The sequence below is a fragment of the Marmota monax genome, unplaced genomic scaffold (genome assembly GCF_021218885.2).
Source record: "Marmota monax isolate L192 unplaced genomic scaffold, Marmota_monax_Labrador192_F-V1.1 WCK01_AAM20220418_F8-fsc00125, whole genome shotgun sequence".
Classification (NCBI taxonomy): Eukaryota; Metazoa; Chordata; class Mammalia; order Rodentia; family Sciuridae; genus Marmota; species Marmota monax.
In genome coordinates, this window is record NW_026695235.1 from 6,567,968 (window position 1) to 6,586,464 (window position 18,497).

At 46.6% G+C, this 18,497-nt stretch overlaps 1 protein-coding gene across 6 annotated transcripts in view; it reads right to left on the reverse strand.

Annotated features, from left to right (window-relative positions):
- Nucleotides 1–18,497, reverse strand: part of Hlcs (holocarboxylase synthetase) — a 189,277-nt gene that overhangs the window by 128,458 nt on the left and 42,322 nt on the right. For all 6 annotated transcript variants that reach the window (XM_058577279.1, XM_058577278.1, XM_046438828.2 and 3 more), the window contains one exon: nt 14,135–14,317. In XM_058577279.1, coding sequence (XP_058433262.1) covers nt 14,135–14,317 — 183 coding nt within the window. The remainder of the gene's footprint in view (nt 1–14,134; nt 14,318–18,497) is intronic.

Below are 18,497 nucleotides of genomic sequence, written 5' to 3' on the forward strand. Positions count from 1 at the left end.
AGTATTAAAATATATGTCACCTGAAAAGAGAGAAGTAGCTGGGAAAGAGTGGCCGGGAGAAGGGCGAGCCTGTCCTCCTCCAGGCTGTCGTAGGAGAGGTTTGTTTCTTCAGCTGGCTGTCCCTGTCACACTCTGGAAAATTCAGAGAATCCAGGGAACAACCCATGCAGGGCCTGGAGGGGAGAGCAGGAGTCAGCAGCGGGCAGCTCTACGCGCAAGAGCCTCTTCAGTTTTAAGAGGACGTGGTCCGAGACACCATGCACTCTGGACAGGAAGGGGCAGCTCGCTGACGGTCAGTACTGGACATAAAGATGACAGGACGCATCTTTAGTAACAGGTAACGCTCTCCCAGCTTCTTCCTGGCTCCGTCTTGCCGGTTTTCCCCAACACATCCACACAGCTGCTGCAAACGCTCTGCTCTATCTGAATACAGGGTGACAGAGCAACTGGGCCAGGCGGCCATCCCAGGCAGGGCGGGCTGTCCCTCCAGGCCTGTCCAGAGGCGGGTCAGTTGTGGGCTTGGAAGCCAAGAGGGTGTCTCACAATACGTTAGCAGGAAACCCCGAAACGCTTTGTGAGTCTCACACACGCGCGTGCTGAACGCTCGCAATGAGCAACAACCTGGAAACAGGACACAAAGATCACCAGCACACGGTCCTAGTCTTCAAAGGTCTCGCATTACAGTTAGTGGAACAGATACCTGCAAATAATATAACAGCATTTGCACAGTATTTAAATAATTTTTGACCACAAGTCATAATACCTGGTTCAAGAAATTTAAAGAAAATATATATGTGTTACATGGTCTTCGGAATTTCCCTAGATAGGGGACAGAATCCATTTTAGGGGCGTAAAAGAGCAAACCTTTATCCTCAGAGCATCTGGTTATAAGTTTTTTTACTGTTCTATAATTTAAGACTTTTAAAATATCTATTGTTGTAAGAACTTCACACACATAGACTTCATCTGTGCTGATTCACCTGAGGATGGACACGCCCCTCCTGAGGTCGAGTCACAGGGAACCCTTACACACCAAGGGCTTCCGGTTTCCTTCACAGCTTCAAAACAAACCCACCCAGGCAAAAGGCAGCTGCTGGTACCCTTCCCACTAGGCACCCAGGAAGAAAAACATCAAGGCGTCCAGCCCTCGTAAATAACTCCTGGTAAGTTCTGTGCTTTTACTTAAAAGCAGTAACATCTGCATCCATCTTTTAAAACAAAACATAAAAACCATCTCTATCAGAAAAATATGGCAAAATATTACCCAGTGGCAAATCCCAGTGAAGGCTATGTGGGGTTTGCATACTATCCCTTTACCTTTTTCTGTTTCTTAATTTTTTTTTAATAAAAAACTGGAACAAAAATTAAGGGATTGACTTCAGAATCTCAAGACCCCAGCCAGCTCCAAAGTGGGTTGCTGACTCTGGAATCATCAAAGGAGCAGTCTTTGTGAAAAAATCAGGACAGCAAAGCAGGACACCTTGGGGAGGTTCACGTTCAAGCTGGACTCGAAGAGCCCTCGTGCTGTCTGTGCTGGGGCAGGGCGGCTGAGGCCACGTGGGGACAAGAACCCTTCCCCAAAACCACAGAATTCCATCTGCACGGAGCCGTCTCTCTGGAGCCCGGGTCTGAAATGGTCCAAACGCAAGAAGACGTACTTTTCCAAGTACAAAAACCAGTGCGTCTCATGAAGCTTTTCGGTCTACGTGGGATCAGTGTGTTAATAACAGCTTACTGGCACCGAATGAAAAACACACAGGTCTTAATCTTCAGTCTTGAATTCTGGCCAGGTTCTACGTAATAGCTGGCTGCAAGGACTGGGCCCTAAGTGGGCTCGGTGACTGCAGGCTGTGTAGTGAGACCTGAGTTCTGAAACCAGGGTTGGTAGCTTAACAAAATTTACTGGTTGTAGAGAAAGTAAACTTGCCTCGAGGGAGGTGAGCTCAGCCTCGCCACTCTGACAGCAGCCCCTGGTGGCCAGTTCCATAAAAAGTGTTGGCTCTGATGCCAAAGGCTCCGACCTTCCCTTCTTAATGAAGGTCGCTGGAGCAAGCAGGCCATTCTAGGAAACAGCTGGGGGTCAGGAGGGAAGCAGCAAAACCCCAAACTAAAGTGTGCCTTTGGGCCATGTAAGTTACCACGTCATTGGATGACCTGCCTCTTACACTCAAAGTAAAAATGATGTCCTCACTTTCAGAAGTGGAAAAGGGGCGGTGGGCAGAGTGCTTGGCGTGTGTATGAGACCCTGGGTTCCCACCCCAGCACCACCCCCACCACACACACACACACACACACACACACACACACACACACTCACACACTCTAGGGAAGAAAGAGAAGAGGATCTATTATAAAGGCTCAAGCCACAGGCAGATATCACTTGGACTGTACTGTCATTCTTAATTGTGTAGAAAACCTTAAATATTCCAGGAGTGCAGAATCCTGTATAAAATAAAGCAGCCTCTGATGCTTATCTACACAGCACCAAACAGTAGGCTAATGTCTACATGCTGAACGCTGGGAATTCTTACTGGAATATAAGGAAATGCTCCTTAAGGCAGAAACTTCTAGAAAATGTTGCTGCCATTCAGAGAATAAGAGAATGCTCAGGATTGTGAGGCCTGATTTCTAGTGGCCCAGATTCACACCATCTCTCCTGATATAAATAGAAGAATGATCACAGGCTGACAGCTGGCTTCAAAGACGGGCAGCACAAGAAGTGGAAGCTGTCAGCTTCAAGCCGACCAACTTCTTGGTAAGGTGCACTCCGTCCTCAGCCACGAGAGAACAATCTGGAAACAATCTGCTGGGCAGCTGCTCTCATCAACAAACTGTTTATTGTAAGAAAGTGGCTGGGTCAAAGGCTAAACGTCAACCCGAACCGAAAGCATACGAGCAAAAATCAATACCATCCCTCTAAGGAAACCCCGACTTAGCATGCAGAAAAGGAAGGGTGAGAAGCTCCTGCCTAGCTCTGAAACGCCCGGAACAAAGTCCACGCACTTCAGCCTGCAGGGCTGTTCTGCATGTTGCACAACTGCTGCTGTTTTCAGAATGGCCTTATGAAAAGGGGCTAAATATTGCATTCAAAGAGATGTAGAAATCAGCTTCCCAGATCCCTTCCCCCTAAAAGTCACAATGGCTCATCTTAGTTTCTTCCTCCTCCGTTTGTTTTACAAAGGGCCCAACACGTACACGCAATGTGCAGGCAGTGCACTCCGTCTTCACATAGGCCACCTGGAATCAGAAAGTCCAACTAGATCTGATCATGGGAAGGAACTGCTTTACCTGAGGGGTGACAGGTCTTGTGATAAAGAAAGAAGATAAAATATAAATAAGTTTTTACCTTTTAGAGACACATACTTAAATTTTCACAGATGAGAAATACAATATCTGGGATTTGGTTCAAAACAGTTCAGCAGAAGGAGCGGCAGGAATGAAGGAAATAAGACTGGCCAAATGTTGGTAACGGCGGAGGGGACTGAGGGGGACACGGGAGCTCACCGGGTTCCTCCACTGACTTCTGTATACCTGAAATTTTCTGCAAAATGTTTTCTTTTGCTTATCTTCACAGTTCAACAACTACTTCAAAAGAAAAAAATCTTTCCTTAAATATGAGAATTAACCAACACAAATGTACTAACTGGCCACAAGTACATACACAGACACACAATGCAGTTGTCACCAGGCGTGACCGCGTTCTGCGCCATGTCTGAGACAGGGCTGGTATATTCTAACAAAAAACTGGAGAAGCAGAAAGGGACGGTCCGTGGCTTCCTGCTGGGCCTGCGGTCCATCCTGCCAGACTCCGACACAGACACAGTGCCCTAAGGTTCCCCAGGACAGCAACCACCAAGGGCTGGAATGGAGAGAGGGGGCAGAGCACTCACCTGGCAGGACGAGGCAGGTGGATCCCGCTCCACACACATTACATAAAGCAACGTTTAAATTACTTTGTGACAAACATGAAGTTGCATTAAAGACAGTATCTTATGGTTTAATTGCACCACGGAGCAAGAGAACATGTGAGCTGGCAGGAAAACCCAAGGGCCACACGGAGAGCGAGATTTTAAACAGACAATACACACACACACTTGGAAAATGCAGCTTCTGTAAATGTGCGGCTCCTACACGCTGCAATCATGATTCTCAAACTGAAAGTAAAGTTAATCTGAGAAAGAACCTGAAGTAAATAAAAGTAAGCAGAAAGCAAAATACTCTTTCATTGTACTCAACTGTGAAGCTGCACCTATCGACAATTCTAAGTTGTTCCAGTATAAAAATGAACATGGCAATCATCACAAATTCTTAGTAAAGGATACACTGATGTGAACCTCGTAAAAAGTCTTTTTAAAATTTGTTTTTTAGTCTAATTGCCTTATCAAATTGTTTTGTAGTCTGACAGCTTTGCCAAGACCAGCGCAAACACCACGGAGCCTGGAAAGGATCAGAAAGGCTGTCTTGTCCTCCTGCCTCCTGACAAAACTGTTTTGCAATGAGAATTTGGTGACCGGCCTTTAAAAGGCCATCTCCTCTGACGAGCTCATTTAGCCAATCTGAGATGCCACACCCAACCCAACATCACGGAAGGAAAATATACCCAAATGGGAGAATTTGAAATTACAGACTTTTGACCTCCATTGCATTTTTATGGACCAAAAAGCTGCAGAAAAACAAACCGTCAGTGTATCAGGGCCACCAGTGGAAAGTGATACCGCTGGGTAATAACCTGGGCATTCCAGAAAGCCAGGGTCTGGATATGCCCGACTCTCCAAAAATTGGCCATCTTTTTTAAATTTATGAAACCACTGCTTGATGATTCTTTTAAAAGATTAACATCTTTATTAACAGAGATTTAAAATGGGACGGGGTAATGGATTTAAACACTACACCATGTACATGTGTATCAAAGCGTCATATCGTACCCCACAAATATGTATGATTTTTATATTTTTATGTATCAGCTTTTAAAAATGGGAAGGGAAACTAATGAATGCCATCATTCAACTGCTCTCCAATAACAGCTGTATGTAGGATTCACTTTTGTTCAAAGAGAAGAAAACCACTTGCCAGATGCTTTTCCAAAGCACAGAAAAGCAGATCCTTGCATGCAGAAGGCAAGTTGGCTTTAAAGCACAAGTTTCTGCAGCTCAGTACTCGGGAAAGACTGTGGTCTGTGATCCCAACAGTCGGAGGAAGCAGGTGTCCTTGCTGACTGCTAACGGATAATGCCTTCCTACCTCTGCTCGGTCAGAATCTGAATTTCAGTCTTGAAGCACAACCATCCAGGACTAAAGCAAGCCCTTTCTTCACCCTTAGCCCGAAACATGTAGCCACACACCTTCCACTGTGAATCTCCCCTCAGCAGAATGTCCAGACGTTCCAGCCCATGCCTTGGCATCCCCAGGGTCAACAGGGAAAAGACTGCAACCACAAGGTCAGGTTCTAGTTCAGCAATCTTATTTTCTCCTGCAGCTTTAATTAAAGTGGATATATGGGGTTAAATACATATTTATTTAAATAAATGTAAGTTTAAATAAATGTACATATGTGTGTATTTCTACACATCCATACGCTAACATACATGCTTAAAATTGAAAAAGATGAAATACCACTAAGAAGAATCAAATAAAACAAATATTCTAAAGGCTAAGTTGTACTTATTTAAAATCATGTTCCTCAGTTGATGAAACGGAATTTAGGGCTGGGGTTACGGCTCAGGGGTAGAGCACTTGCCTAGCATGTGTGGGAGGAATTGGGTTCGATCCTTAGCACCACATAAAAAAAACAGAATAAATTTAAAAAAACAATATTTGGAGTTTAAACTGTACAACTTTTTATGAGGAATACTGTCTCCCACTAAGAACTGAAATTATCATCAACTCCAACATTTCTCCTTTCTAAAATAAATCTATTTTAATTGACAAAAATTGTATCTATTCATTGTGTACAACATGTTTTGATAAATGTATTTGCTGACTCCAGCATTTCTTCCATAGATATTTTTACAACAAAGACCAAAAACATTTTAAGAAACAAAAATGTGCATGCCCCAAGCAACAGGAGTGCGCGGATCGGTGCTAAAACACGCAGTCCTAGACGCTGCGTGCGGCTCAGCTCAGCCCTGCAGTGCCTGGAAAGACACGCGCACCTGCTCACAGGTGGCCGTGGGGCCAAGGCAGCAAACTTGGAGAAGACCACGGAGAAGACAGCTGAGAAGAAATGAGCACTCTTCTATCTGCAGGAGAAAGAGCCCAATGGACAGACGGACAGATAGACAAACTAACCTTGGCTGTGTGTCCTGCTTTCCTAGAGAAGCCAGAGAAATGTGCTTGCATGCCCTGGTGTCCCTGCTGAGCTGCGGCCAGGACAGAGGTACTCCAGCACCCTGAGATGGAGAGGCTGCCTCCACCATCCCATTCAGGCAGGAGAAAGGCCGGATTCAACACCATTCCACCCACAAATTGCCTGTCAGGTCTGAACCCCCCAAAACCCGCCAGCACTTTCCCAGACGGTCAGCACCATACTTGGAGGAACATTCTCAAACTATTAGCATGACTGAAAACTCCGATTCACATCCCAAGAGCTGAAGGAGTACATTTATCAAACAGCACTCAGGTCTCAGACCCCAGCATTCCTGAACTGACACGCAGGCTCTGCGGTCGGGGACAGCCTCCTCCAAGGACCGTTCCGATGCCACGCATGGGACACTGCGCACCCTCCCCCTCTAACCTAACCTTGCTTCTGCACCTGATCGCAGGACCTTTGACCATGCCCTCTAACCTGGTGCCAGTGTGGGCTTGTTCCCCGGGATGTGTTTTTTAGACCTGGGAGACAAAAATCTGCTGTTAAGAATGTTCCAAGATTTCCTAGAGACAGCTTCAATCGACTTCCCGGGAGGTAGGGCCATAATCCATACCCGCTCACACATGGCAGCTATTAGGAGCTAGTGGAGAAGACAAAAAGCATTTGGTCTTGGAGAATTTTTTATTCTGAAAGAGCCTGTTTCCCATCCACGAATTTGTGACTATATAAATGGTGGATATAAATAGTCTGAGGAAAGAAAGCCACCCTTCCTAGACACAGTGCCACCCCGAGAAGGTAACGGCTAGGCAGCATGTCCCTCCAGCCCAGAGCCCACCTTCCCTTCCCAGACCCAAAATCACAACACAGAGAAAGCCAAACCACCCCAGAACTCAGGAAAAGTGGAAAACAACCAAGTATGTTTCTCTGTCGCCCCAATTTGCGCTCTCGATTTTTACCCTGGAGTAAGGACTCCTCAGGAGGCTAGAGACATGCCAGTGGAAACTAGATCCCAGCAAAGAGGTCACACAGGAGCTGGAAAGCCTTCTCACAAAAGCAGACTTCTGAGAACGAACTAAGGGGAACACGCCACCTACGATTTCTTCTGCATTTTGACACCAAGAGGCATCAGGCCTTTTGCCCCGGGCACTACGTGTGACAACAGGAAGCCCGTCAAAAGGAACAGAAAATGTCCAGTTTCAGTGAAGAGCGAAGGAAGAAAGGAGAGAGGTACATGAAAGACGCATAAAAACACTCCTGGCTATAAAAGCTCTAGAATGTTTGCCTTAATCCTCCAGCTGCCTCAGCTGCGGTACAGTAAAACAGCCGGCCACCCCCGCCACCCCCGGCCACCCCGCAGCCACGGCTGCAGGGATTCAGGCTGCACCTGGGATTCTGGCTTTTCTCTCCTATTTGCGTCTCCAAAAAAGGAGCATTTCAGCTGCACGGCAGAGCAGTGCTGGCCGCCTCTGTGCCGGCCAGGTTCAGAACGAGGGCTAAAGGCAGCAGAGGCCAGGATTCCAGGCCAAATGCTACAAGTCAAAGTTGCAGGCAAAGTTTTTGGTTCTTCGTTTGAAAGGGGAATTCTAATTAATTCATTAGAAAACTATACCACGCTCTTCTGTGTTGAAACCCAGTCTCTGGGCTGAGGGTGAAGCTCAGTGGCAGAGCTTTTGCCTGACACGGGCAAGGACCTGGGCTCGATCCCCAGCACTGCCAAATATTAAACAAATAAACAAAACCCCGTCTCCTAAGGCTGAGGAGCTCTGCTCGGCCTTGCCCACCGGTCAGGGCTACTGATACTGAGCCCGGGTGCCTGTGTAGCTCCAGAGCGTGCTGCGAAGATCAGAAATATGCTCTCACAGAAGCCCCCACAGCAAGGGGCTTACACTCGGTAGGGACTCAAATGTTTGCTAAATAAAGTGGTCTGTTAGACGGGGAGGGGTGAGAACTGCGTGGTGTGACTTAGTCTGAGCTTCTTCACAAAGACACCATTAGCAAAGTCATTGCCACTTCACTACAGATGTGTAGATCAAAACACCACGTTGGACACCTAAGCCCGGACAATAAAAAATAATTTTTTTTTAAAAAGGAACTCTTTGGGTAGAAGGGGCTATAGTAGGAGTTTTTCAAGTTTTTTTTATATTGATAAATATCAAAATATTCTTGCCAACAATACCTGTTTTTTAAAGGGAGGAAGTTTCAGAGTAAATAACTTGGGGTTGAATTAAAATGAAACTCATTTTTGTTCCTAAGCATGTGTTATCCCTTCCACAATCCCACACCACCAAAACAACACACATACACACCACGGTGATTTTGCCCAGTTACTGCAATAACAAACTCAGTTGTCACTTCTTGTTATGGTTACATCTTGATCCCAAGGGTGAAGTAACAGGACACCCCTTCACAGGACCCCTGCCGGCTTCCATTTCTCAGGTCACCTATGTTCCTAGCCACAATGAATGCCCCAAAAGAATTCCAAGAGTTTTCATTTTAGGGGGAAAAAAATCTGTGCTCCCCAGTTGCTGAGCAGGAAGCTCAGGGAGCTCTGCAAACGGCCAGAGCCAGAGCCACAGCCGCCCACCTTCTCCCCACCCTCTGCTGCATCCTCCAGCCTCAATGGGAGAGGGAAAGGGACTGGCAGGTGACGCTGCAGGAGTGGAGGTGGGGGTCTGGCTCTGTCCCCATGCAAGGATTCAGGATCCCACAGGTCCCCGTCACTTGGCCTTGCCACAGGAACCCCTCTGGCTGGGTAGCACGACCTCTTCCCCTTTGTCCTGACTCTGGCAGAGATTAACTGGAAATGGAACCAGAGACCAGAAACAAGACAGCTAGATTCTAAAATGGGGAAGAATTGTATTATCTATAAAATCAACTTTTATACAAAATAAATCTATTAAAATCATCCTATGACACATCAAAGACTTGTGGGTTTTTTCCTACAAAATCAGTGTTTCCCGTAAACACGACCATGCTTCCTCACAGAAAAGTCCCCACCCTCATGGAGGCCGCCATGCAAGATCACTTCACAACACCCCCATCGACAGGTCGGCTCAGTCTCTCAGTCCACCCACACCTGCAAAAAGGAAGCCGCGGGCAGCATGTCATGTCCAGAGAGCCCTCCCGAGAAACGGGACAGCCAAGCAGGGCTAGCACTGAAACTGGCAGCTAACACCAGAAGCACCTTCCCCGAGGCACCGCACGCCAACTCGAGAGCTCCTGATCGGTCACACCACTTACCAGAGTCGAGTGATTTACTAGCAAAGCTGAGTCTTTTAAATAACTAAACAGATGCCAAATATTCACTAAGTATCAATATCTACGCAAGACACTTGACCTTTTAACATTCAAGTTTTATCCATATATGGGGCAACTCGCAAGTTCAATGACATACACTAATTTGTTTTTTAGTTTTTAATAACTGGTTTGCTCATTATAAAAAGTAACATCCATCCATTGTACTAATTTGGAAAACAGAAAGTTTTAAAAGACTATTAAAATCACTCACAAGCCCACCATCAGAATTTACTCCACACATATATACATGGACACACACGTAGACAGGGAAATACAGAGACAGACAGACAGACGTGAGTGTACTACACTTCCTTCCAGTCTTGATTCTGTGGACAGAGGTGTGGGCTTCATGGTTTAACGAACTAGAACTCTGCTGAAGCCCAGATTTTGACCCTGCCCCTGGGAGGCTGAATTACAAGAGGGGTTCTGGTCAGAGGGAAGCCCAGCTGCCCCCCAGAGGCGCACCACGGCACAGCCTTGCCTGTGCTTCTTGTGCAGGGGACGCTCATGAAGACACACGTGGCGGGATGTTCCAGTAGGAGTCTCACACTTGCTGTGGGGTCTGGGTGTCGTGGAGCCTCAGAACACACCCCTATCACGTGGGTCGATGTCCGCCAGGTGGGCTTCTCCTGTGTGGAACTCCCCCATTCTTCTCCATTGAATCACAGTAACATAGAAGCACACAGGGGCTTCATAGATCTTCTGTGCCACTCGCTGTCAAGAGCAGGGTGAGGGCACCAAACTGTATCAACTCGCTGGGGATCAGTAAAACTATTCAAGTAACTGCTGCATGCATTTTGTTTTCATATTCTTTATAATAATAGGACCTAGTATACCGTAAATGCTAACTCAAAGTCATTATGAGCTATGACACTAAGATAATTTCTACAGGCCTAAAAGAAAGTGCCACCAAAATAATGCAAAACTTCTAAATTATACTAGGTGACATTGATAAAGAGAGAAAAAAACAAATTTCTCAAGAACTACTTTGTGGTTCTAGGGGCCCATATGCAGGCAGCCTAGCTCAGCAGCGACACCCTGTGGTGGGAGCTTGGCTTACAGCAGCAGAGTATTTTCCAGGAAGTAGGAAACAAAACCCTGAGACATCCAAGTTCTAGGACAGGTGATTCCAGCAGTTGGCAGTGCCAACATCCCTTTATGTAACGTAATCCCACAGGCGTCAATGTGATCTATTAAGGCCACAGGAAAGAAAGCTAAAGGACAACCCACTTGTATTCCCAACTCTTGGGTCTGTATCTGTAAATATGAATCCAGCAGCACGAGACTAGGTACTCAGGTGTCTGTCTCAGCCTCAGTGACATCAGGACAACCACAGCAAGAGCAACCATCTGGTCACCTCCAGAAAGGCCATCTCAGTTTATCTATTTTCAAATTCATTGGAAAATAATATTAAACTTCTGACAATGTCCTTCTTAGTAGATTCAAGGTCTTTTAAGAGAAGTTGATAAATACTAAGGAATGGATATAGTCTCGGGGCTTAGTTCAAGGGAAGAGCACTTGCCTGGCATGCAATCCCAGTACAGCAAAAATAAAAATATGTTCAAGTGTGTGCATACATGCGTATACACACACACACACACACACACACACACACACATACACACTGTTCCTTCACGGAGTGCAGCCAGAAATGAGCAAATAGGAGAAAAAAGCAGTCCACAGCAGAGACACCCAAGAAGACCAAAGCAGGACCCAACATTTCTGAGGCTGGTATGTAAGGTGGGGCTGGTAGGGAGCATTTGTGTGTCCACAGAGCAAACGCTTGCTTTAACCAGCCTCGCCTGGTTTATGAAGGGCGAATCAATATTCCCCCAATTGATCAATAATAGGGGAAAATTTTCTCCCACACCTGCTGCCCCAGGCAGTTTAAATAACTGGAAAGACAAAAATATGTTTTAAGGGGGCTGGGGATGTGGCTCAAGCGGTAGCGCGCTCGCCTGGCATGCGTGCGGCCCGGGTTCGATCCTCAGCACCACATACAGACAAAGATGTTGTGCCCGCCAATAACTAAAAAATAAATAAATAAATATTTAAAAAAAAAAAAAAAAAAAAAAAAAAAAAAAAATATGTTTTAAGGTAAGTAGACGCATAACACAAAGTTTCAGCTTGGGTATTTCCGTTATGTTACGCCCACCTAAAGAATACACCTGAATGGGCTGAGGTTGTGACTCAAAGATAGAGTGCTCGCCTAGCATGTGTGGGGCACTGGGTTTAATCCTCAGTACCACATAAAAATAAAATAAAGGTATTGTGTCCACCTACAACTTAAATATATATATATATATATATATATATATATATATATATATATATATATATACCAGAAAAGACCAGTGTTCCAAAAGTCTGCTCACAGGCCATTCTTTCCTCTCTGTTCTCAGTCCAAGAGTCCCAAGGTCCCAGTCCCGAGTCCACCATGGTCAGAGCTCCCAGGAAAAGTGAGGGAGCACTACCAAGGCCAGCCTGGTCCACGTGGGGGGGGAGCCTCGGAGCAGACAGACACTCCCTCCCCGTCCAGTCCAGCTCAGGAAAGGAGGGAGAAGCTTCAGGACCGTGAGGTCACACTCCCCCAGGACCCACAGTCCTCACCCATAGGGCCCAGCCCCTCCTCCAAGGGGCTTGTCTACAGGACCCGAAATGCCGCAGATGGCTTTATTGTGGTGTTTCTGTACAACCGAGTGGTGCTTCTCCTTCTAGTATCTGAATGCATGAAACAGATGAAAGACGGGGAATTCCGAGTTCCTGAGATGAAGGTACAAACAAAAGCCACACCGTAACTCCCCAGAGCATACATCAGGAGCAGGGCAAGCTGTCAAGAGCTGGGTGAGGAAAACACAGCAAGAGCATGTTTCTTAAACAAGAAACAATCCACTGCTGCATTTTAAAAAATATCATTTTAGTTGTCAATGGACCCTTATTTATTTATATGCAGTGCTGAGAACTGAACCCAGGGCCTCGCATATGCCAGACAAGCTCTCCTTCACTGAGCCACAACCCCAGCCCTCGTTGCTGTACTATTAATTTTTAAAATTAAACTCATTGCCTTTGGTTTTTCTAGACTAGGTGCCAGGCCCTGGTCAAGCACATTCTAAACTTTAACTCATTCAACCTCCCAACAACCTATAATACTCATTATTACATTGTTATTTAAATAATAATTCTTTATATCATACATAATGCATATTATATATAATCATATAGTACATGATTGTATTTTATTAAAATAAATTGTTGTTATGATATTATATTATTATAATAAGCTGTTATTTAATAATAATTCACATAGAACTTCCACAGATATTATTTCACTCTGTCCTCAGAACAGAATCCTGCAAGGCAGCTCTCGGGTTAGACATCTGTCTTCTCCAAGGAGCAGATGGCATCCCTCTGTAAATTCAGCTTGCCAAGGACCCGAGCGGTCAGGAAGACAGTGCCCTCTCTAGCCCCTCTGTTGGGGCGAAGGGTATGTTTTGTTCTTCTCAAGGGAGGGCAGGAGAACCCCGTGTGTACATCACTTGGGCAGCAGGGTATTTTCTGAAACTACATGTTACATCACTAAACTCAGATCCGCCTGTTAAGCGGAGACAATGGAGAGACACCCCCAAGATAATCAGATTGTCACTAGGAATAAGAAACTGACAGGCAGGGCCACGTGAGGGGACTAGCAGGAACACACACCTGTAGAATTTGGCGGCCTGCCCGAAACCCGGCTTCAACAACAGGCAGCAAATGCAGACCCGAGGCCAGAGAATCCCCAAACACATCCCCAGCTCAGGGCATTTTCCTTCTAGACACAAGTGACAGGGATGGAGATCCAGAGCACTTCTGCCACAAGATGGCAGACGTCTGCAAAACACAGGGAAGCTGGGACTTTCTCATCCAAAGGAAGGCCCAGAACAAAATAACTCGTTTTGATCCCTAACAATTATGGAGCCATCCCTCGGGATCCATGAGGGACTGGGTCCAGCATTGCCTTCCAATGCACACTGAGGTCCACAGGTGCCCAGGTCCCTCATAGCAAAGGGCAGAGTATTTGCATTTAACCTACACATATCCTCTGAATCCCCTAAATTATCTCCAGATGACCTGTCACACCTCCCACAAAGTGAGTGCTGTGTGAGTAGTATCACACTGTGTTGTCTAGGGAGTGAGGACAGGAGAGAAGTCTGCACGTGCTCAGTAGAGACAATTAATTTCTCCACTATCTTTTGCAATTGGTTGGCTACACCCTCAGATGCAGAGCCCACAGATGTGGAGGGGCACTGTTCACTCTCGACACACACAACAGGGATCCTCCCCCTAAAACGGGTCATAACCTGCAGACCTGACACCTCCTGAATTCCAGTCTTCTCCACCTCCCTTACCTACGCACACCAAAACAAGTCAGAGACACCCGCACATCAGTAAGGGGGTTCCTAAACTCAAAGTCAAAGCAGAAATGGAAAATCACAATAAAAATCAACATTAAAGCCAATGGAAACAGCCACAGAACGGGGTATGAGGTACTCACCTCCGAAGCCAATAGCAGGTACAGGGGCGTTAAGGCAGGAGCTTCTCGCAGGTCACAGCTGACACCCAGGGCCGAGAGGATCTCCTGGAGGACTTCGTATCTTCTCATGTTGCTGGATTTCAGCAGGTCGAAGTCTTCTTGGGTCTGCACCATGAAGGAGCTGGGAGGTAGTTCTAAGTGCACCTGGACAAAAAGACAACACTTGTTAAATCAAGCCACTTACAGTCTCAGAGAGCTTCTTCAACGGGTTTTCTAAAAGTGAGTGTGAATCCCTCTCCTCACCAACAGCAATATAAACTCAGGACCTGAATATCTGAAAAGTAATGGCAATAAAAACGTTGTTGTTGGTGGTGGTGGTGGTGGTGTTACTGGGGACTGAACCCGGGGTGCTCCACCACTGAGCTACTTCCCCAAGCATCTTCAATTTTTATTTTGGTGGCCATTCTGGGGGTTAACATCCTGAGTTGCCCAGGCTGGCCGTGAACTTGTGATCCTCCTGCCTCAGCCTCCTAAGTTGCTGAGGTCACAGGTGTGTGCTACCACACTGGGCGCTGGAGGGCCTCTTGCACTTGTTGCTGCCAGGCTGAGAAGCTGGGTAGAGTCAACCCTGAGGGGTTATCAAACTCTTTACAGGTTGATTTTTATCACCAGCTGTGTGACCTTGGGCAAGTCACTTTAAGTTGGTTGTAAGCCTAAGTCACCTGCAGTATCCTTGTGCTGAGCGCCTAAACGAGGTGCTACTGAGCTCACGCAGAGAGGCAGAGGACCAAGCTGAGCACTTCCACCCTGTCCGTCAGTCCAACTGGGAAGCAACCCCTGGAGGACAGCATGGGGAGCATCTGTAGGAACTGAAACACAGGGGGCCTCCTGGCCCCCCACACAGGCCTCCCCCACTGTCCTCCTCGACCTGGTGCAATTCTAAGACTCAGAGCCTCACGTGCTTACCCAGACCTGCTGTTCAGTGAAAATCAAATCCACCAACCTCTGTCTTGCACACTGGAACTTCCAGCTCCCCTGAGATCAGATTTTAGTTGTGTTTTAAAACCTAGAGCTGCCAGGATACCAGCAAAGTGACCAGAACTAGTTTGCTTTACTTGGTTTTTGTCCACTGTATGGAGACCTTCTGACCTGAAGATTAGGAAAATAAACAGCAAGGTGCCAGCCTTCGGGTACCTGCACAATTCTCAATTCCCACCTGAGCTCTGACCAAGCCAAATACTCTGTCCCAATATATTGTCTACAATGGTCCAGATGCTAACGTCGAGGCCACATCTGAAAAGGTTTGCGGAACACTGTCCAACATGGTCCCCACACTCCAGTTAGGCATCAGTGGCTGGGGCTTCCCCCACAGACTGAGCATGCCTGTCAGTGGGCAGCAGGTCCCGCCTGTCCTCCAGACAGCCCTGGGCAGGGAGAAGGCAGAAAGTGGAGCATGGGTGGGATCTGTGTACTCCTGTCTCCTTGCCCCAAGATGGGCCTCTGCTCTCAAGTGGACACAGCCAGGCTGGTGGACAAGCCGCACCACAGTGGACGACACACTTCCTTCAAGTGAGCAGGTGGCCATCCTGGGGGTTAACATGCCCAGAGTTAAAATGAAGGAGAAATAAAACAAGCACAGTTCTCTTCCCACCAGAGCTCAGGGAGAGGGGGAGGCACTGAGTGAACACACATGAATTCACTGGATGGGGTGAATACACAGAATATTCTAGAAGCTGGGGCAGTGAAACGTGCTGAACTCATCCTCACACGAGAAGGACACCGAGGGGGAATCCATCCACTGAGCCACCATTAGGCCTCTGAGTTCCAGGAGACAAGCCACTGAATGGGGAAAACACTTCTACTTACTATCTTAAGATTTTAGGCGCTGGGCCTGTGTGGCACATGCCTGTAATCTCAGCAACTCTGGAGGCTGAGGAAGGAGGATCACAAGTTCGAGGCCAGCCTCAACAACTTAGCAAGGCCCTAAGCAATGTGCTGATGGGGGCCATGGTTGGGAACTCTGCTATAAAAGCAGAACCAATCCTGTCCTGAGTTAAAGACCCTGTCTCAAAAAATAAAAAGGGCTGAAGTTGTAGCTCAGTGGTAAGCACTCCTGGGTTCAATCCCTGGTACCAAAAACAAAATTTAAAAAGAAACAAAAAAATGCTAGATGCTGGACTGGGGTGTAGGTCAGTGGTAGGACACCTCCTGGCATGCACCAGGTCCTGGGTTCAATCCTTTGCACCTCAGGAAAAGGTTTAGGTGCCATGAGAAAAGAGGCTTCATCTGGCTCTGTGCTGTTAATAAGGGACAGAACAGCACCATGGGTGTGTCAGGTGTGTAACTGGTTCTCCACGGTGTCAAACCTAAGTCTCACCCTCTGCTTATAAAATTACTACCACAGAGACAGGCCCATCTCCATAACTCAGCTTCTAAACATCAGGCTTTTCAATTGGACTGAAAGTTAGAACATCTCCAGCTACAAATGGGGTTAAAGGCCTCTAGTAGGCAGAGCCAAGGGATCCTGCCAACCATCCTAACATGCACAGGGACCATCCCTCCCCACAAAGAGTTATTAGGCCCCAAATGTTGATGAAGCCATGGTTGGGAACTCTACTATAAAAGCAGAAACATTCCTGCCCTGAGTTAAAGCTCAATAAGAAAACAAAAAAATCTTAGCTGGGCGCAGTGGCCCATGCCTGTAACCCCAGCAGCTCGGTGCTGAGGCAGGAGGATCACAAGCTCAAAGTCAGCCTCAGCAATTTAGCGAGGCCCTAAGCAACTGAGCAAGACCCTGTTTCTAAATAAAATATTTTTTTAAAAAGGGCTGGGGATGTGGCTCAGTGGTTAAGAATCCCTGGGTTCAATCCCTGGTACCAAAACAAAACAAAATCTTTTTAGATCCATTTTTGAGCTTTATCTGAACAACTTCATGCCAAACTCTTGATACGTTTGATAATCAAACAACAGCCTTAATCCATGGCCTTAGATTTTCCCTGCAAACTTGATCAGCACCCCGAGCATCCAAATGTGTCCTTTTTTCCTGCATCACTGAAAGCAAACCGGCATCTAACAGGCAGCCTGCCCGCTGTGTGTTGCCTGCAGTACTTCTCCTCCTCATGCTGGGCTGCATCATCACCAGATTAATCACAGAGATGAAGACGATGAAACTGAACAGAGAAAGGAAACTGAACAGACTATAATATTTACTGGTTGATCCTGCTGAGGGGTCATAGCGACACAGCCTGAGGAAGAAACATGGACCGTGTCACACAGAAGACTGGAAGTCATCTAAAATCAAAAATGGCATCCTAATCCTCGGAATCTGATGTGTGGAGCGGCATCATGTTGCCTTTTGTCCTCGGGCAACGCACTGCAGTATCAAGTTTTACGACAGCGATGGGGTCAATTTAAATGGTGCAGCCAACAAATTGTCTGTGTAACTAGGAGAAGTGGATCGCAACAGTGCCGAATCGATTTCCTACTACAAGTCTGCATGCAGAGGTGGTAAAATTCGCTCTTCAGAACTGAAATATGGCTCTCGGAAGTCGGGTGTTTAGGTGGATTTTTTGAGAATGCACAGTTACTATAGTGACCATATTTGCAGAGAAGAAGATAAGAGGTACATTTATTAGAACTCCAAAAACCAACCCAGGTGGCTTGCAGCCCTACAGGAAACCTACTTGGATTACACACATTCGTCTGGACCAATGTTCGGATTTCTTAATCTTAAGCATCTCTGTCCGAGTTCTCATCAGAACAGATGGGCGGGCTCTAGGATAGCACAGAAACCAACCTGACCCACCGGAAGGGCACCGGCTCAGAAAACTCAGGGGATTGGAGCTTCCAGAGGGAGAGGAAAGAGACAAGGCCTACAAAAGGAAAACGAAACAGAGGAAGTGAACGATTCTCAAACCCAATAAATAAAACCAAATCCAGGACGGCCACCGTTGGGAGCCTTCTGGGCAAAACACCTTCATCTCCTCAGCTCTTTAGATCCTGGTGCCTTGAGGAGGGAGCATTCCTCTAAAAACTTGTGCACTCAGTGTTCAGGATTTGCAGTAGATGATGAATGATGCTGATCTCGTCTGTGACTTTGCCCCCAACAACAAAAAGCCAAAGGGGAAACCGCAGAAGAGTCCAAGGACTTCCTAAGCTTGGGAAGGAAATCTGCATTTCTCTTGTCCTTTTTCCGTTTTCTCCTTACCTCTATATGAGTATGCCATTATAAATCTACGCAACTTCCACCTTATTTTTTTTTTATTTTTTATTTTTTGGTACTGGGGATTGAACCCAGTGGCACTTAACCACTGAGCGACATCCCCAGCCCTTTTTATATTTTATTTTGAGACAGGGTCTCAGGGAGTTGCTTAGGGCCTCACTA